Source organism: Papaver somniferum, chromosome 6 (assembly GCF_003573695.1).
Source record: "Papaver somniferum cultivar HN1 chromosome 6, ASM357369v1, whole genome shotgun sequence".
Lineage (NCBI taxonomy): Eukaryota > Viridiplantae > Streptophyta > Magnoliopsida > Ranunculales > Papaveraceae > Papaver > Papaver somniferum.
This window is the reverse complement of record NC_039363.1, coordinates 118290777-118312692: the sequence shown is the minus strand read 5'-3', so window position 1 is coordinate 118312692 and position 21916 is coordinate 118290777. Positions and strand designations below refer to the sequence as shown.

The 21916-nt window shown below is 37.4% G+C and overlaps 1 protein-coding gene across 1 annotated transcript; it reads left to right on the top strand.

Annotated features, from left to right (window-relative positions):
• Positions 1 to 16201: 16201 nt before the first annotated feature.
• On the top strand, positions 16202 to 17380 carry LOC113291375 (F-box protein At3g08750-like). The gene has a single exon (XM_026540912.1). The coding sequence runs from the start codon at positions 16202 to 16204 to the stop codon at positions 17378 to 17380; it is 1179 nt and encodes a 392-aa protein (XP_026396697.1).
• The last annotated feature ends 4536 nt before the right edge of the window (positions 17381 to 21916 follow it).

Genomic DNA, 21916 nt, shown 5'->3' with positions numbered 1-21916 from the left:
GTGCGATGATCAACGACCACTTTTTCATCTAAGATACAGATCTTAGCCGTCCAAGGTTACTAGCTAACACATGGAAACCTTTGGCCCTAGTTTGGTCGCGCCTAAACAAAGCCAAAACCCTAACTTTTGGCCGCGCCTAAACTAGGCCATATTGAAGCCATAGTGATCATGCTTTCATGCCACTTGCTATCAAACGAAGGGTTACAATAATCAACGGCTACCTTTCCTCTTAAGATGCAACATCTCGACCGTCGAAGGTCACCACCGAGTCGGCAAGTCTCCCAAGATCAACTTGCCAGACAATAACAACATGCTACATGTTTTCCACGAAAACGCTCGAGACATCAACACATGTCACAAACTGGGGGATGCTCATTGGTTATTGGTTTGGCGGTTTACAGCGTGCGGCGTATACTACGCCCGTTATAAGACAGTGTCATAAGGATGAGGCGGTTAGTAAATACAGGGAGTAATGGTGCAACGCTTTCTTTTATGGAACATCAATTCCAGGCGTTACCGGTTATCACCTCCTCCCATTTACTCATCTGTTTTCCATTTCTTACGAGACCAGAGTACGTTTCACTTCGACTTGTATAAATAGGTCTTACCTATTTCCACCGAACAACAAGTTCAGGACAGGAGGATACAACACTCAGAAAATATTTGCTAGCTTTCCATCTGTTAGATTCCCACTTTCTGATACAAGTCGTGAAACAACTACTCTTCCAGAATCAACTATTCTGGTCTCAACACTCTCTTCTCTTCCCTCCCCAAAACCAACCCTTCTCCTTCACTTTGTGACCGAAGCAAGTCTGGAACGACCATTTCTTGGTTTAGGTCGGATTTTTACAGATTGATCCCTCGAATCTAAAGTACTCCCTTGCAGTACATTGTTTAGGGTTTAAACTCGTTTCTCACCCACACACCCGAAATTACCAAAATCAACAGAAATCGTTTTCACCTTCAAACAGTGGTATAGGCCCTAATTTAGCCAGGTTTATTTAGTACCTTCTTAGCATCATCTCAAAATTTTCCTCCCGAACATCATATTAACCAAACTAATGCACTCCATAGATTTTGCACGGAGCATAAAGTTATGCTTTTCAATGGTATTCAACAATTATAGCTTTGAGATAAGGCATAACAACAACATAATATTCTTGAAATTTCTCCTAAGATGCATGGTTGAAAAGTAAAGAAAACTACCTCTATGAGCTTTTAAAAAATTATATAATTCCATGGCTACCAATACAATCTCCTTCATCTATGTCCACATTGGGGTTATTCTTTGGTTTATCAACAAAAGCACATGCAAACTAATATCCTTTTTTTTCTTCCATCAATCACCAATTCACCATAACTATAATGACAATACCTATACTATGTTTCCATCTTGCAAACACCCCAACTCTTTTATCATATTCAACATCCCAATGATATTCAATAAGGCTCGAAATATCTTCACGAAAATATTCATCATCAAATCATGATTATGATCAATCACCCATGGAAATGGCAGCAGCCCACTCAACCCTTCATGGTGTTATTAGCTTCTTAATAATCTTCACTCACATCGAAACTGTCCATACCATTCATAGATGGAGCAAAATCAATAACAATTGGCAGTAAACTGGAGAGGAAAATGATATATCGAATCTTCCGCCTGTTAGGTTTGACTTAATTATATAATTATCACTAATAAAACGGGGATAATTTAATCATTATGAAAAATAACTGGATATGGGGCTGTCGAAATTACTAGCAAGTGACCCATTTTTGTCCTATTAGCGAAGCCCCTCTATTGGAATGTGAAGCCCTTATATTAGGTTTCGAGAAAAATGGTGCAACAAAATAGATTGTCCAGAACGTACATGACACATTGTAGTGCTACCCTCCGAATATATTTTGTGCAAGAGCTTCGATAGAATATCTTGTACGTGACACATTGTAGTTCTAAAAAAATGAAAATAATGAGTGGTTAGATAACAGAAATGATATCTCTAAGCGTATAACTAGTCATTTTCATGATATAGCTACCATTGTTAACCCTGAAATTGATGATAATATGACAAATCCAATCCTTTCTTGCATTACTAAGATTGATAATGATATGATGTTTCGTACTCCTTTCGGGTCTGAAATAAAGAAAGTGTTGTTTTTCATGGACCCTGACAAAAGCCCAGATCCCGATGGTGCTGAATTTTTTTCGGCAAAATTAGGAAATCATTGGAACTGACTTAGTCAAAATGATACAGATATTTTTCATTTCTGAAAACATTTCTAAGGAGATGAATGCTTCATTCATCTCTTTAATTCCAAAAACCCTTAACCCTATCACTCCAGCGGAGTTAAAACCAATAACTTTGGCTAATACAACAACGGAGTTCAGACCAATAGCTTTGGCTAATACAACTTATAAAGTAATCTCAAACTCATAGAAGGAAGAATGAAAATTCTTCTTTCTAAAATGATTTCGCCATATCAATCTGCCTTCATTCCTGGAAGGCAGATTTCAGAAAACGTTACCATAGCTCATGAAATCATTCATAATATGAAAAACTTTAATTCATAAAAAAAAAGTTTTATGGGGTTAAAAATCGACACGTCGAAGGCTTTCGACCGAGTCGAATGGACCTTTTTGATTCAAATCATGATTAAATTTGGCTTCAATGTGAAATGGTGTAACCTTGTGCACTAGTATATCTCAAAAACTACTTTATTTGTCCTCATCAATGGGTCTCCCACTGAATTTTTTAGACCTTCTAGGGGTTTAAGGCAAGGAGATCCATCCTCCCTCTACTTTTTCTTGTTCTGTATTGAGGCTCTCTCCAGAATAATTACCCATGCTGAGAGCAAAGGTTTGATAAAAAGATATTAATATTGTTCATCAAGTTGCGCTGACAATTGTTTACTGTTTTGCAAGATAAATGAAAAAAACTTGTCGTAATTTGGTGAAACTGTTTAAAGATTTTGGCTTAGCGTCGGATCAACTAATCAACCTGGATAAATCAAGGTTTTATTTAGCCCCAAAACAGAAACAAATATTAGACAAACGGTAAAACAAATCCTAGGAGTTAAAGTTATTCCCCTAAATGGTAAGTACTTAGGCTCCCCACTCTTTACTAATAGGTCAAATATCACTTGCTTTGAACCTCTAGTGGGAAAAATAAAAAACAAGTTACTTAGTTGGAATGGTGTCCATTTGAATAATGTGGTGAAAACATTGATGATAAAACATGTAACTAGTTCCTTGTATGTCTATCAAATGAATTGTTTTAAAATACCGATAATGATCTGCAATGACATAACAAAACTACAAAGAAACTTTTGGTGGGGAAAAAACGAAAAGGAGCTTAATTAAAACGACAAGAAATGAGTTTTTCTTAAAAACTGGTATTCTATAACTAAATCTCTTGAACAGTGAGGGTTGGGGATCAAAAATGTTCAAAATTCCAATTTAGAAATGATTGCTATAATGGTGTGGAGACTCAAAGATAATCCTAAGTCTTTATATGTGCCATTATCCTTAAAGCTAAATATTATCCTAATAGTGATATCCTCCACTTAAACTCTATACCAAGTAGAAATGATAGTTGGATTTGGAACGGATTACTAACCGGTATCAACCAAATAAAAAATAACGATTTTTAGGAGATTGGCAATTGAACAAATATTGACATATGGGAAGATTTTTGGATCCCAGACATCAAACCCCCATATTATAAACCCCTATTAGAAACTGAAAATCTTACAAAAGTTAGTGATATGTTTACTCCTACAAAGTAGTGGGATGTAAACAATCTTACTAAATGTTCTGACAGTTATGTTGTTGAAAAGATTAAGGAAACTAGCCTTTCCACTTTGGAAAGAGAGGATACTACTCACTGGAACCTAAATAAAACAGGTACCTTCTCTGTGAAATATTTGTATGATCATATTAACTCTACAGGTAACATAAATCAAAACTAGAACAACATTTGGAGCATGAAAATTACTCCATCAGTTAAAAATTTCATATGGAAAGCAGCTCACTGATAGACGCATTTATGTGTCTAATATAGCCCCATTGTATATTGTGTTAGTACCCATTTTTGTACTTATTATGGCTTTTTATGTCCCTGTAGGTATTTCCGGAGAAATAAGCTTTTGCGGCGAAATTGGCTAAGAAAGTGGTTTTTGCGCTCGTGGGAGAAAATTACTATACGGACTCTCACTTTGGATAAGGGGTAACCTAATTACTAAGGGGTGACCCATTTCCAGGCAGCTGCTAAAGGGACACCAGAACTGGATAGGGGGAGGTCTTCTTCAAATTTCAAATACTGGTTTTTGGCGGGAAAGGCCATGCATATCGCTGTTGAATTTTGATCCGATTGTTGGAGCTGTTTTAGGGAGATTAAACACCGGAAATTGATTGGGCTGGACGTGATATGGATATAAAATTCTAGTATGGATGATTTCATGGGCTTAATTGGGCTAGAATATCCGGGAGAAGCAATCAAAGTTAAAACAGAGAGACGTGTCCTGTTGTGCACTTTCAAAGATTTTTGAGAGATTTCTGGAGGACTTTGACGATGGATTAACATGTACACTGTCTTATTCAAGTCTAGGGAAGAGTTTGGTAGCTATTTTATAGCTAACAGCACGTGAAAAAGCTCAACAGAAGGGATTATTCTCTCAACAGCGTAGAGAAGAAAAAGAAAAGAAAAAGTCGGAATTTATACGAGATATTTGGGGTCTGTGGGATATATAAGAGTGGTTTCAAGTCATAAAAAGGGTTAGAAAAGTTTAGAGAGAAATAGGAGAGAGTTCAGAGCCGAAACAAGGAAGATACCATTGATTGTTGCTGCTGCTGCTGCGAGGAGGAAGAACGTGAAGAACAGACTCTCCAAGGCCGTCGTTTATCAACAATAAAATACTGCAAGTGCACAGCGTCTAACTAGTAGACAATGGCAAGTACAGGTCGTTCCCACGAGGAGTGTGAAATACTCTGCTAACTAATACCAAAACTAAATAATCAAATAAGTAATGTTTTAACGATTTTCAAAAGATCGGAACAAAATGAAATAATAATAATTTTAACAATAAACAAAATGAAAACGGGTTATCAGGGTTTTCGGTTTCCACCAATTAAATCGTGTGAACTCTACTAATTTTTATATATTACTCAAGACAAATATTGAAATTAATTTCATGTCTCGGAAGATAGTATGTTAAATTCCAAAATATTGTTTCTCCACTGTAAATTCCTTCGCTTCATCGGTAGTGATTCTATAAAGCATTATTTATCAATCCTAAAGCATATCACGTCAAAGAATTTAACCCAAGCACGCCATATCAATTGAAAAACATAAATAATCAAAATAATCACATGAACAATTATACACCAAGTTATATGAAGTGAAAATACTAATCAATCAAATCATTATTAAAAATATCATCGTAGAGAGTACACAATTGAATTGGTTTCTACCTAAACCCTAATATGGATCTAGTTAGCCATGGCTTTCTCAAAATCCATAAACAAATATCAAATAAAATCAATAGCTAATCGAAAAACGGAATTGAAACAAAACTTCAAACCGTAAACGGCTGTGAAGCCGCAACAGCAGCAGCCTCCCTTCCTTCCTTCTTCTCTCCTACGGCTCTCGCCTCCTCCTCCCTCTTTTTTTTCCCTCGTCTCCTGCAAACTGAGAAGAGTTATAAACTCTAAAAATACGACCTAGCCCATTGCAAGGCCCAAGTCCAATAAACAAAATCCAACTCCAAAGTTTAGGCTCCATCGTGACCACTTTCTGGCCATCGTCTGCTTCTGTACACACCCATTTATCCATTCCGTCCCTCTGAGCACCTTCAGAACTCTAACGACAACATTATATTCCTTGTCTAACTCGATTCCGACCACAGAAGCCAACATCATTTTAGTCGAACCCCATTGCATACACTGAGGAGCCACCACTGCTCGGACCACATGAGTAAATTCACTGTTGTCGCCGTTGTACTCAAACGATACAACAAATACACCTCCATTTCTCATTAGCTCCACCAGCAAACCATCTCTGCCATACAGCCACCAGAAAATCATTGTTCTTGTCGCTGGTGTAGAGACGACCACCATTTTGAGAACTGCGGCCATCTTCCACCGATAACTACCCAACATGGAACAGTCAATACATGCATCTTCACTTCTAACTTCTCAGCTGCTCAACTGCAAACCAGCAGCACCCTTCCAAACTTCGACCAGAACCAATTCAACAGTCATTTTCCTTATCTTCTCATACACAGCCACGATGGCAGCAACAACAGCTCTTGACTGCAGCTTCCTCTCGATCACAACTGAGCTGTCTCTGCAGCCACCACACAAAACCCTACATTGAACTCAAACTCAGGTGACTGGATATGAACATTCCAGCCATTACGTCCTCATTCTCAACGCCTCTCTGCAAATCTTGTAAGTCCACTGCATGATTTCAGCCATTGGAAGATTCGTACATTAAATCTGAGTAGGAGGACATAAACTCCACCACTTGTCTCACCAGCTCTAAGTCCGTTTATTCCATTAAATCGGGTCGTGACGGGATGACTTATGTGTTGCTGATATATAGATATACCAGTCCAGCCCTATTTCGTTATTTTCGTCGCAAATATTTATTTCTCCAACAACACCTACAAAGATATAAAATATCAAAATAAACAAAATCGAGTACTAATATTACAGAGAATTGAGACTAATATAGACACATAAATGCGTCTATCACTCACTCTATTCTTCCTAATAGTATGAGAGTGGCAGTCGTTATTCCAAACATAAGTACCACTTGTAATCTTTGTAGGAATGGTCAGGAAACTTTAACCTATTTATTTCTGGAATGTAACTTTGTTATTCAGGTTTGGATGCATTTTAATTTTGATACGCATTCTATTACTAATAGCATAAATTCTTTTCATGAATGGATAAACAACTATTTTGAAAACCCTGATAAATATGGGTATGGGTAGTTTGACAAGTACTTTGTAGTGTTATCATATGGCATATTTGGAAAGTGAGATGTGACATAACTTTCAGGGTTATTTGGCGTTTGATACTTACATTTTGTCCAACATTAGTATTTGGTCTAGTTTTTGTCCAACTTAGGTGTTGGTACTTGGAAATGACGTTGACCCGCATTGACTGTTTCAGATCTTGACTTCCGTTAATAATTATTAAAATAAATTGAATAAAGTATATTTATTAAACAAGTTTACTTTCATACCCTTCAAGTTATTAATATTTACATGATAATCATTTATTAGCCCTAATTCTATCCAAAGAGAAACTCGAATCAAATCCTTCTTCTCCAAACACTTGACGACACCACCATCATTTTCTCTGTGCCTCTAATACTATCGCTGCAACACCATCACAACCATTTTCTCACGTTCTCCATCTCATTTCTATTGCCAACCCATCTTATATTCCTTCTCCAAAGCTTGAAAATTCTTAAAATGAAGTTTCTGCTACTAGTTTCTTAATATCAGAAATCAAATCGGTAGCCAATCAAGGTTAGGTATTGGATTACCTTCTGAGTCATTGATTTTAAAACAATATCATGACGATACTGATCATTTCTGTTTGGATTGAGTTCTTAGATTCGTGAAGTCGATCTGAAAATTACATAATGGTAAACAATATGAATCAAAACTTATAGTGAAGAACAGATTGATAATAAAGGGTTTTCTTAAATTTGTTAATGGGTTTTGATCGAATCATAGTGGGTTACAATCAAAATCTAATTTTATACAAAAATTGAAGAGATCATGATTCAATTTAGGGTTTTGGGTAGGTTGAACTAAAATGAATAACAGTAGTAAGATTCAGCAAATAATCTTAAAGAAAAAATGGTATTCTATTTATTGTTATAAACTTCCAAGTGGTATCGATGGGATTATAATCGAGAAAATAACTAGGTACTGGATTGAAGCTTGTATAGAAAATTTCCAAATTAGTTTTGATGGTTTTAGTCAACAGATAACAAAATCGAGATGGAGGTGGATAAGTGTAGGTTTACTTTATTATACTGTTTCGATTGATTAATGAATTAATTTTTTTCGTTGATAACCATGGATATAAGCAAGATTATGGTCAGAAGACGGTGGTGATGGGGTGGTCTTTAAGTCTGTTCTGAAATGGAAGAGAGAAAAAGGAACGACATAAAAAATTGGTAGAGAGAGTTGGGTTGGGTTGGGTTAGGCTAGGTTAATTTTGAAGTGTGTCGTAAATATGTGCGACAATAAGGGTAGTTTAGTCCAAGTAAAGGGTAAAATAGTAAATGTCAAAATACTTAGCTGATCATTTAATTAAAATTAAACTTAACCTAGTCAACTAAAGTCAACGTCATTTCCAAGTACTAACCTCTAACTTGGACAAATGTTAGACCAAACACTAACTTTGGACAAAGTGTAAGTACTAAAAACCAATTAACCCTAACTTTTAAGAAGAAAAGCCAGAACAATGTAACAATTGCTAATAACATTGTAAAATACTTAAACAGTTACTTGGTAGTGAACAAGACTGATCACAATATGATGCAATTAATCTCTGTTCTATAATTCCCTCAAGGATGAAACAGTGAAAGTGACAACTCAACATGTGGAAGAGCAAACAAGATAATTGGATATTAAGATCAACATAGCACTAACAATGATGAACTGTAATGTAAAGTATGGAATTGGGTTGACATTATGTGATTACACAAAGAACATCAGAGAAGCAAGAGGAATGGAGCGGACACACCATCATTTTTAGAAGTGATTCAGAACCTACTTTTTTATTGTTTATAGAAAAATACGCAAAGGCAAAAGAACAAAGATATAGAATCAGCGGAAATTTCTGCAATAGCACAAAATTTGATGTAAATTTTCTAGTTCAATAATCAATCACTTTAGTTATGAGGCCAAACATAATAATTTGGGCAGCTAAATTAGCAATATGTTGTAACAAAATATGCTATCAACATGTTTGGCTAGGAAATTCTTTATTGACGATTCTAATGGAATGAGGATATAATGGTTTACAAAAACTCAAACTATGGACGTTATTGTTCATTTCTATCAACAATACAAGGGAAACCTCTTTTCTAAAAATGAAAACAAAAAATCGATAGAATATGGTTCATTGTGGCGGAAGTAAAGACCCGGTAAAAAAAATTGTGACAAAAAAAAAGATGGGACAAAACATGAGTTATTTTTCCACCCTCATCATATGTTCTACTTCTACCTACCTTAAATTAAAAGGAGGGGCCTGGTCCGATATCGGTCGCCCGAATCTTATTCCCACGACAAGATGTTTGGACACCAAATAAACATATTTTAGTTGCATGCATGCCTTAGGGGAGATCTGTGTTAGTCGTAGGAAGGAATCCGTTTATGTTAAGGACTTAAGTAGCTAGGTTTCCTTGTCTGCCTATGACTCTATTTTTTATGTACGTACTCTATAAATATATGGTTTTTTTGTTTTTTCTTTAAGCAAGAGATGTATTGATTAAATTTCAGAGATTACAAAGTTTGCATCTTCCTGAATCTGACTTTGAATGTTTTCAGGACTAGAAATTAACCAGACACAACTAAGGCAAGAGACTCTAGCATATTTTGCTAATATGTCTGCCACTTTTTTTTTCCTTAGGAACATAACTACATTGCCAAGAACTATTATTTGAGAAAAGTCTTTTGATATCCAAGAGCAAATTCCTAATTCTCCAGTCCACGTTAGTACTGTCTTTATTGACTGCATCAGCTACAATTTGCGAGTCCAGCTTAAAATGAACCTTCACCAGTTGCATTTCCTCAGCCAACTTGACAGCTTCCCACGGACCTTTGCTTTCAACATGCTCTGGACTCCAGGAAGCTTCAAAGTAGATGCATTTGGATCTCCTATGTGCACCTGCAAAATTACGCACTATAAGTCCAATGCCACCAGACTTATTGCTATAATTAAAGGAGACATCAACATTAATTTTAAAAGTATCAAGAGGACGGGGAATCCAGTGTAGGTTGGTTCTACACTGTCTAGGAACTTGTATAGTTAGACTTGTAGAATTTCTTTGTAAGAGATCAATCTCTAGCTTGCACCTGTAGATGATACAATCCGGGGTAAACTTTGAACCTTTGAAGACAGTATACATCTTGCAGTCCATAAGCACCAGGCGACTATTGCTATTTTACAGAAATGTCGACATCCATGCAAATAAATCCGTTAGAAAAAAAATTCATTAAGAGAATAAATTCGCGCGGGTAACACGCCCCCCCCCCACCACACACACACACACACACACACACATTTAAGAAAGAATTTAATTTGATTTTCAAAAATATTTAGGAAATAAATCAAAAGAAATTTTTCCAAAATATAAGTCTTGGTTGACCCGAGTCCGGACGGCGGTGTTCTTCGATGCGTGTGTGAAACGTGTGGTTGCACCAGCTAGCCCATTGCCTAAGTCCTCTTCCTCACACAAAATTGTGTATGACCCAAGGGCCACTCTAAGATCAAAAAATTCATTACTTATGGAGAGATATCATCTTTAGTTTCCCCTATGTGGGACTAAAAATTCATTCACTAATAATGGAAATGAACTAGTGTCCTTAGTGACCAATAGGTCCTAAATTCCGATCCCAGCGAGACCAAAAAATCAAATATGCATAATCTCATTTTCTCCAACACTTATCAATACATGGTTTGTTTTAGTCGATCAATATTATTGTTATTAAGTGTTTGGGGGCCAGTAATCATCCACGGAGAAGAAGAGAAGCCGATCTGATAGATAAAAGGGGAAGAAACAGATCATACAGAGGTAATTTCCCAATGGAATTTATTTCTACTACAAAAAATCAAAATTCCTATATGATCAAGTGATCAGTTTTGTTTCCTTTGGATTTATTCTGAAAGCATCTTATACATTATATTTACCGCATGTTGATATAACATATATACTTGCGATCAAATTTACTAAATATATTTGTAATCACAGATATATTAATACTGTGACCAATATTGGAACCCAAATTAAGAATCTATCTTGGTCTGATTAAGAAATCTATCTTAGTTTGAAGTAGTAGTAATTATTCAAATTCTACGCATAATACTAGGAAGAAAAAGAGGAATACGTAGACAGATAGAGGAGAGATCATGGCCATACCACACCTAGTATTGGGTATATTCTTGTATATTTGTATATATTCACTTACTTGTTTTGAGAAGATATTCACCTCTTTTAGAATATCTTTTAGAATATTTTTGTAACCCTAACTCCTTTATATAGGAGTCATTGTTATCAATGATCACGTCATCGAATTATTCTTCTCGTCTTGTTTTGAGTTATCTTGTCTTGTCTTAGGTTATAAAAACCTTCATGGTATTAGATTTAACTTCAACTTCCTCTTCACCAAACAGACAGTCCTCCATATATGCTCTAGCTTCCAATGATGGACCAGGAACTATCATCACACATGTAGTTCTCAAAGGATCAAACTATGAAGAATGGGCTAAAGGGTTTCGTATTTCTCTGGGTGCGAAACGAAAACTGGGCTTCATTAACGGTAAAATCTCAAAACCTTCTGTTGATTCTTCTGACCTGGATGACTGGTGGACTATAAACTACATGATCGTTGCCTTGATTTTTAACACAATTGATCCAGTTCTTCGTTCCTCAATTTCTTATCGTGACACCGCATTCGATTTATGGGAAGATATCAGGCTTCGTTTTTCTCTTGGGAATGGAATAAAAAAATTTCAGCTTAAATCTGATGTCGCTGGTTGCAAACAAAAAGATGGAGAGTCTATACAAGAATATTACGGGAAGCTGAAGAAACTCTGGGATGACATCAATGACTTTGACGCCTTACCTTCTTGTCAATGCTCAGGTTGTACCTTTGGTCTTAATGTGACTCTACGTACTCGACGTAACAATGATCAGGTACGTGAATTTTTAATGGGTCTCATACCCTATTATGCTAATGTTCGTTCTAGTATTTTGGGCACCGAACCACTTCCGTCTCTGCACACTGTGTACTCTCGTCTCATCCAAGAGGAAGAGGTTCGATCTTATACTCAGCCAAAGGAGGATATCGTTTCTCCAATGGATTTTCTCGCTCACGGCAATAAGACACAAGGATCGAAATCAGGAGCTGTCAAAACTCCCTTGAAGTGCACCTATTGTGGTCATAATGGACATCTTGAGGATAGTTGTTGGGAGAATCATGGATATCCAGATGGTCGCCAGCCCAGACGTCCACCTGCAGCTAATCTCAAAACCGAGTCACCAGCTCACCGTAACCAACCAGCATCTAAGGCAAACGCTGTCGTTCGTGAGATGCCAACTACAAATCATGTTCGTCTCTCTGGTAAGCGTGGTCACATATGGATTGTTGATACAGGAGCCTCCAATCATGTTTGTTGCGATGACAATTTGTTTGAATCTTGTCATAATATTAGTCCTCTTCAAGTTGGCCTGCCTAATGGTGTCAGCATACAAGCAACCAAAATTGGAATTGTGCAGTTAAATGATTTTATTATATTGCACAATGTGCTGTTCGTTCCTCAATTCACATGCAATCTTCTCTCCGTTTCTAAACTTTTATCTTCATCGCATGCTAATCATGCACAGAAGAATATTATCAGTGTTCAATTCACTAATTCTGAATGTGTTATACAGGACCATACTTTGAGGACGAGGATTGGTATGGGTAAGCTCATGGATGGGATGTATTGCTTGATGGCGGGGAAACCAACTCGTGTCAACGTTGTGTTAGAGAAGATTACTACAGAATTATGGCACAAACGGCTTGGTCATCCTTCTATCCAAGCCTTGAAGTCTCTACCTCAAATTGGTTGTGTTGATAGTCAGTTAGATTTTCATGCTTGTGATGTCTGTCATAGATCCAAGCAAACTCGTACTTCTTTTCCATTGAGTAATAGTAGGGCAGTTGATTTATTTGAGTTAATTCATTGCGACGTTTGGGGGCCTTATCATCCAAATCGTGCCTGTAACTCGAGATATTTTTTAACCATTGTTGATGATTTTTCTAGATGTGTTTGGGTGTATTTGATGAAAACCAAAGATGAGGTACCTACCTTGTTAACAAACTTCTTTGCACTGGTTGACCGACAGTTTACTCGGTTAAGACTTTACGCAGTGATAATGGAACTGAGTTCAAAGGTCTCTTTTCTTATTTTCGAAACAATGGCATTATTCATCAAACTTCTGTCGTTAAGACACCACAGAAAAATGCTAGGGTGGAAAGAAAGCATCGTCACATTCTTAATGTCGCTCGTGCACTACGTTTTCAAGCATCCTTACCAATCGACTTTTGGGGAGAATGTGTCCTTACTGCTGCCTATTTGATTAATCGAACCCCTTCTCGTGTTCTTCACTTCAAGACGCCTTATGATCTTCTTTATGGTTCAGCTCCATCTATTCACTCTCTCAGGGTCTTTGGATGTCTCTGTTACGCGAAAAACCTCAACCCTTGTGATAAATTTGACAGTCGCAGTCATCGTTGCATATTTCTCGGCTATCCATTTGGAAAGAAGGCCTGGCATCTATTTGATCTCGACACAGGTCATTACTTTCCCGTTGGCAGATAATGATGAGCTTCTGAAACTGCACTCACTGTATTCTGATAAGGTCACTGAATCAGTTACTAGAAATTTGTCTGACGATCATTTTGAAGCTGAATACAATAATCCACATGTCTCTGGTGGTTCTTCTTCCGCTGCTATTCCCTCGCCTGATGACACTGCACCTCCACAGACTAGTTCCAGTATTCCGTCAGTCTTCCTGGATGATGTACAGCACACAGCACATATTGCTGATAATGATGCACAACCGTTTTCTCATACAGCACCTGCTGTAAATGATACATGTTCTGCTGATAAGGATATTGATTCAGCACTGTCTCATGCTTCTTCTTCTGCTGTACCTGCGTCTGGTACAGAATTTGTTACTCGTTCTCCCACAGAAAATGCAGATAGTCGAGATCATCATAATATAGTTGCAGACGAGGAACTTGGCCGGGGTAAACGTACAAAATTTGAGAACGTCAGGCATAAGGATTTTGTTCACTGGCAGGGTGTTTCAAAACAGTCTGACACAACCTTGGTTTCCCCTGCAGCTTCACCTATACCAGTCAAGTCCTCAGGTACTCCCTATCCTATAACTCATTTTGTGAATTGTGATGCATTTTCTAATGCACATCGTTTTTTTGTTGCAGCTATTTCAAATGATGTTGAACCCAAATCATTTAAAGAGGCAATGGCTGATCCACGATGGCGTCAGGCAATGCAGGCTGAAATTGCTGCACTAATCTCCAATGATACATGGACAATTGAAGATTTGCCTGCCAACAAGTCTGCAATTGGTTGTATGTGGGTTTTTCGCATTAAGCGAAAATCTGATGGCTCAGTTGAGCGCTACAAAGCCAGATTAGTTAGTTTTGGAAATCATCAACAGGAAGGAATTAATTTCACTGAAACTTTCGCTCCCACAGTAAAAATGGTTACTGTACGAACTCTTCTTGCGGTTGCTGCAATAAACAACTGGGAGTTAGTTCAGATGGATGTACACAATGCGTTTCTTCATGGGGATTTAAATGAAGAAGTCTATATGCGACTTCCTCCTGGTTTCAGTAATGGATTATCTGGCAAAGTCTGTAGACTTCGTAAGTCTTTGTATGGTTTACGCCAGGCTCCCCGGTGTTGGTATGCTAAGCTAGCAACTGCTTTGCGTACATATGGTGTTTCTACCAGTGCTTCTGATCACTCGTTATTTCTTTATCGCCATGGAAATATTATCATGTATATTCTTGTGTATGTGGATGATCTTGTTATTGCTGGTAACAACACAGCTGCTATTTGCGAATTTCAGGAATATCTAGGCAGATGTTTTCATATGAAGAATTTGGGGAAATTAAAATATTTTCTTGGCATTGAGGTAGCTAGAAGTTCCAAAGTAATTTTCCTTTGTCGGTGCAAATATGCTCTAGATATCTTAACAGAAACAGGCCTTCTCGGTTCAAAACAAGCTAATATTCCCATGGAAGAAAATCATCGGCTGGCTCTTGCATCAGACTCACCTATGCCTGATCCTGCTCGTTATAGAAGGTTGGTGGGGAGACTGATTTATCTCAATCTTACACGGCCGGATCTGTGTTACTCTGTTCATATTTTTTTCCCAGTTTCTGCAACATCCAACTCAATCACATTGGGATGCTGCACTTCGAGTTGTGTGTTATTTGAAATCTAGCCCGGGGCAAGGTATTTTACTTCGTGTTGATTCCAAGTTAGTTCTTGACGCTTATTGTGATGCAGATTGGGCTAGCTGTCCACTTAGTCGACGTTCACTCACGGCTCACTTTATCTTTCTCGGGGGTTCTCCTATATCTTGGAAAACGAAGAAACAGACCACAGTTTCTCGTTCCTCAGCCGAAGCAGAATATCGTGCTTTGGCTTCCACAACTTGTTAAATTATATGGTTAAAAGGATTATTACGGAATTTTGGTATAGGACATACAAAACCAGTTTCGATTCATTGTGATAGTCAAGCTGCGTTACATATTGCTAATAATCCTGTCTTTCATGAACGAACGAAGCATATCGAGATTGACTGTCACTTTGTGCGTGACGAAATACTTCGAGGTACTATCCGTCCATCTTATATTCATACTACCTCTCAACTAGCTGATATTCTGACTAAAGCCTTGGGTCGTCAGCAGTTTCAAAATCTTCTTCTCAAGATGGGCATTTCGACTCTTCATGCTCCAACTTGAGGGGTGTATTGGGTATATTCTTGTATATTTGTATATATTCACTTACTTGTTTTGAGAAGATATTCACCTCTTTTAGAATATCTTTTAGAATATTTTTGTAGCCCTAACTCCTTTATATAGGAGTCATTGTTATCAATGATCACATCATCGAATTATTCTTCTCGTCTTGTTTTGAGTTATCTTGTCTTCTCTTAGGTTATAGAAACCTTCACCTAGGTACCTAGCAGGTAGCATGACCCTTTTTAATTATCGACCGATCCATCAATTGTTATTTTATTTATTTTTTATGTCTGCTTGATATTTTTTGTCTTAATGGAAGGGAGGGTCTGATCCATCAATTGTTATTTTAATTATCGACCGCTGAACTAACATCTGGATTCGTTGTGGTGTGGTTTTAGGACGATCGATGGCTACTCTTGTTCTGCCTGAAGATGTAATCTTTCAAATTTTGATATGGCTCCCTGTACAATCTCTGTTGCGATTCAAATTTGTGTGTACATCATGGTATTCCCACATTCAATCGTCTCACTTCAAACAGTGCCATGCCACTACTACGACTACTAATGTGGTGGACAAGAACTCCAAGTTTGGCAACACCTTCATCTGCCAACATGAAACGCTAGTACCTACACCTCCGTTTTGTTTGCTTTCTGACGAAGGGTTCAAGGAGTTGGAGGATCTAGGGAAACAACCATGTTTAAAAGATGCGATACAATCTGGTGTCATAGACATGGTGGACTGTGTTCATGGAATAATTTGCATGTACAACAGGATAACTAGGGATATTGTTCTTTGGAACCCTGCTACGAGACAATGTAGACTTCTTCCAAAGTCGTCCAATGGAAACCCCAAGGTTAGGCATTACCATCATGATTTTGTTGGACTCGGTTTTGATGTTGAAACTAAGGATTACAAGGTGATACAAGTCTCTTCTCTCGGGCCCCAAAATGAAAATTGGTTTGGGAGCCTTGATATCCCGCGTAAAGTTGAGATGTACTGCCTAAGTACTGATTCCTGGAGGTTGCTAGACTCAGATTTCCGTACTCATTGTTGTATTCCGGCATTAGGAGAGAGTTTGAATGGTATTTATTACCATCTAGGTTCGGACTACACTGCAGAAGCCGATAAGTATGTGATTTTGTCATTTGACTTGAGCAAAGACAAATACCAAAGAGCACTACATATTCCAGATGGTAACTCTCCTGTATTACAATCAATAGGTGATAAACTAGCTTGCATTACGACCCCTTCTGGATTCCACAAGGTGTGGTTGTTGAGTGATTACGATATGGGGAAGGAGCTGTGGACTGAGCTTTACAGAGTTTATTGGACTGAGCCACGTCTCCAAAAATTCAAACGGGTTACAGCATCCTTGCAATTCTTTGGAATGGAAAGTTGGGTTTATTCATCGGCAGAACTTGGGTATTGTACAATTTTATTACTGATGAGTTTGAGGATCTTGGTTTTGGAGAAGGATTCTCTAGTCCTACGGCTGCTATCTATAAGGAAAGCCTTGTTTCTGTCAACGCAGCAACTAAAGCTATCTCCTCTTAATCATTTCCAAGGACTAGGACTATATAGTTAGTTCTCTTTGATTCCCCTTTGGAGATTCTCATTTTCTTTTACTTTCCTATCCACGTTGGCCCCATATTTAGAGGATATTTGGTCGGATTGGTTGGTCAGTAATCCCTGAAACATGTTAATACAATTTCTCGTCCTTAAATTATGATTTTTCACTTCCGTTGGTGTATGATTTTTGTTTTTTTGTTGTTGTTTTAGTAATGGGTTTTGATTGGATTAGATGACCTAATAGAACACTGCTAAATGTTTGTACAAATGATAAATGTGCTTTCAGTTATTTCCCATGTTCTTGTTAGATTTTTTGATTTTCTAAACTATCTCACTAGATTGTAAAACCATGAGCTGTTAACTTTTGGTGGGATAGGATCATATAAAGACATTGTTTTCGGTCCTAGTACTTTGTTTATACAGTAATGTATTTAGGATGAAGTCCAACCGGCGAATTTCCAAAGTAGCTACAGCTTTGATACAACTTGTATAATTGTAGTTACAAGTACAACTCTTTGGCTGAAGAACGTCTACTTTCTTTTTTCTGTTCAGAATAATTATCAGTTTCCTCCAATGTCTATTTGGAGAGCTTATGAAATTGTTACTAGTCATGTTTACACAGGATTTATACATATTGTCATTGATGTACCTGATTTTAAGAAAATCACATTTACAAGGTAAAGACTTGTTAACATATATCAGCCATTATATGGCAAATGAGCTTCATATAATGTCCTGGCTCTTCTAGCTCTAGCAGGAGCAAGGAGGGACTGCTTATCTAGCTATTTATAGGCATACATGCTTTTTTTATATTTTTAATTTCCCTAATGGATGTCATGAAACCTGAAACTAAAGTCTACTATCACCCAATATCCATTGGGTCATCTTGTAGACATCTGCCCTACTGTACAACTCTATTGTCTTTGAAAAATACTCAAACTGCGTGAATCCGGATTTGTATCCGTGTCGTTCCCATTTCCTTTCCCAGAATTCTGCATTTGCAGCTGGATCGCTAGAGAGAACATCCGGCCAAAAATACTTGAGATCCGCCATTATAGTTGAAAAGTCTCGAGTCCAGTGTCTTTTGAACACCTTGAGGAGCTGCTACCGTTGTCCTCTGCCAGAGACCGTGCAGCGGAGGACATACTTGGCCAGCGCGAGCGTTCAACCCAAAACTGCATTTACTAATAATGCCCCATTGCATACACAGATCGAAAAGCAGTTTCTGACCAGTTGTAACAGTTAAGAGAGATAACAGAAAAAGAGAAAAGAGAACATTCATTTTTTACTGCGGAGGTTAGGGGTGTAAATTTGGGCAGGCCAGGCCACCCGGCCCAAAAATTAAGATAGGTCGGGCAGGCCAGGCTTAATATTTGTGAGTCCGTAAACAAATTCAGGTCGGGCAGGCCGGGCAAAAGATGATAATTTGCTACCCAAAGACCGCCCGAAGCCCGTTTTTTATACAGGCAGGCCAAATCGGGCCGGATAGGCCACTATTTTGAATTTTTTTTCTTATTTTTTAAGTTCAAATTTTCAAATGAATGGTATTAAATTTGTTTTTCCAGGCTTGCAATTAAATTTATTTAATTTTAATATAATATCCTTTCCTTTCTAACATTGCATACCGTAAGTGATAGTATTATTTTATATTTAAATTACAATGACAAACTTTTAATTATAGCCTATAATAAATAATTAATTAGAGTACAATAAAATTTCTAATAAGAAAATATATTACCATTAATGTTTTGAAAAAGTTAATTATAAGTAAAAACAAGTATATATTTAATTTTTCTTGACACAAAATTGACAATTGTAAAATGGTAACTTTTAAGTCTTTTTAAGAGGATATTAAATGATTAATGGAACATAGAAGGTTTTCAGGCCGGGCACCAGGCCGGGTATCAGTCCAGACATCATAATTAATTGCAAAGCCCGAGACCGGCCAATAAATTAATCCAGACCAGGCCGGGTGGCCCATGACGGGGCATAACAGATTTTGGGCTACTTCGGATACAGGCGGGCTCGGGCGGGTACAGGCAGACCGAGTATTTTCGGATATTATTTACACCCCTAGCGGAGGTTTGATTCTGGTGGAGATATTTTCAAGAGTTAGATCGAAATGGGCGTGTGAACGGAGGATTTTAAAGAAGAAGAAGATAGGTATATAAAATAGAGGGAAAAGGAAACGCCAAGAGCAAGGATAAATAAATGGGTCATGAGGTGAAACTACTCAGATATGTAGATAACAAGTTGATATGGCTTAAGAACATTAACAACTCTTTCATAAACATGGAATTAAGAGCTTTTTAATGAATTATTGATGTACCATTATCTAAATAACGAACACAAGAAAGTAATAAGTACATTTCAGGTTTAATGGTTGTGTCCAACAACTTCGAACTTAAACTCTAATTAAAATCGAACAATGACAATAGTTTATAAATGACTACTAGTCACACGCATCATTCAGGAACAGTTATAGTGAAACAATCATAACAGAGTTACATCATTAATAAAAACTTAAAAATATACCATCCACTCTGCACACATGGAGGAAGTTTCTGATTCTCATCCTTGTGCCTCACGTTAAACATCGTCAAAGGATCAATAGCTAGACCTTTTACCCTCTTTTGAAAGAGCCCTGTCAAATGTCTTTCTTGCAAAGCTCTCAGTGCAATTTGTGTGGTTCAGAGCTTGTCTCTTTCTGTTACCCTAGCCATCTAACCAACTCGTTCTATATTTTCTTGCGGCATATCTCTGAATAAACAAATTGAAAGAGGGAAGTTCTTTGCTGCCTAGTCCACACTCCTAGGGATTGAATCAATCAACGCTTTTTCACCCCACAAATTCCCCTTCAACAACTAACACTTCATGTAAGAGTCTCTTCACAGGTAGTCTAACCATGGCTGTCAGCATTCTAGTGACTCCCCTTTTCACTATCAAGAAGTAACAAATAAACCATGCATCATAATCAGTATAAATTTATGATTTAAATTAATAGAAGCAAAATTATAAATCATTGCCAAAACGCCGCAGCATTCAAGTCCCAGACTCATCATTGAGCTCATGCATTTCCGGGCCTGATAGGCAAGCAGGGTAAGCCCCACTTGCAGGCAACAAAAAGCCTTGTTTTGATGGAGGTTTTCATTGAAAATAAAAAAGAGATGGACTGTGTTATTATGTATATAAGATTGAAGGACTGAAAATGAATTATATAAATAGTTTAACTTCAATGGAAATGGATTTATAGTTTCTTTCCCATCTCTTTCTTTCGCCTCCTCCTCTTTTTCTTGCCCCATCGCATACCACTTATGGTATTAAATGTACGCTTAGCCATACACTAGGTCATATTTGAAAGTCAAGTTTTAATTAGCCCTTTATGACACACTAATTTTTAGGTTGTTTAAATGTAAGATAATATTTTTTTTACCACTTCTATTATCTTCTGTAAACTATATATTCTTTCCGTGATCATTTTTAGCTATTGATTTTTTTCATTTTATTTTTAAGTTGTCGTTTTATATATTAGTATTATGTTTGTGAATCAAAATTACACACTAACTAGTAATTAGGCGATTCGTTCAAAAGAATTCGTCGCAGCCTTCGACCTCGTCGCATATTAGTAACACTCTAGTTATACCCAAAAAAATATCCTAGACATCCCTGATCCCCTATAAAGGGGCAAAAGAAATAAAGTCGGCTTCAGGGGGAAAAAATCCAGGAACGGCCCGGCTCATGAGGAGTGTTTGAACCTGCTAGTAAATATTCAACATTCTCAAGTGAAGGACTAACTGGTTTTGGAGCTGTTGACATGCTTTGACTAGATGGTGAAGGATCTGTCGGACGATGATCATTTTCAGCCGTAAGCAGTACTGGAAATGATCTCTGACTATTTTGCCTACTCCTTGATCCAGGGAGAGTACTTGTTGGTGTAAGATCCACTTGTCTTCCGCGCTTCTTTTTCTTTGGTCCCGCCGAATCATTATAAGCCACTTGTTGAGAATAGAAGCGGACTGGAGATCCTTTTTCAACTTGGGACTTGTGCTTGTTTCTTCGTTCCGGCTTGATCTTCAGAACTCCCGTTGGAGGTTGAGAAATAAAGTAACTCACACTATCAAATAAAACAATTAATATGGAACCCCAACAGTCGCCTAGGTGAAAATTGGATGTTGTCCGCCAGCGAATGATAAATTGGGTCCTTGCGATTAAAATCACCTACAAATCCTCTTCTTCCTCGCATTTCTGACAAAACAATAAACCGTAACTCAATGAATACAATCAAAAAAAACAAAATAGATGTGTAGTATCACAGAACTCACGGTAAGAATACTTTAAATACATAGATTAGAAATCGCTCTAACAAGTAACCACATAGGATACGTAACAATAAATGCCCTATGTTTATGAATCGTGATTTAGGGGGGACGGAATTACGTTGGGGATATTAGGTGACTCAGCATGGTTATTAGAAAAAATTAAAGTTATCCCTTATAAATTGAAAGGTTAAATACCAAAACTGACCACCCACTAACTTGTTTCCCTTCTTTCA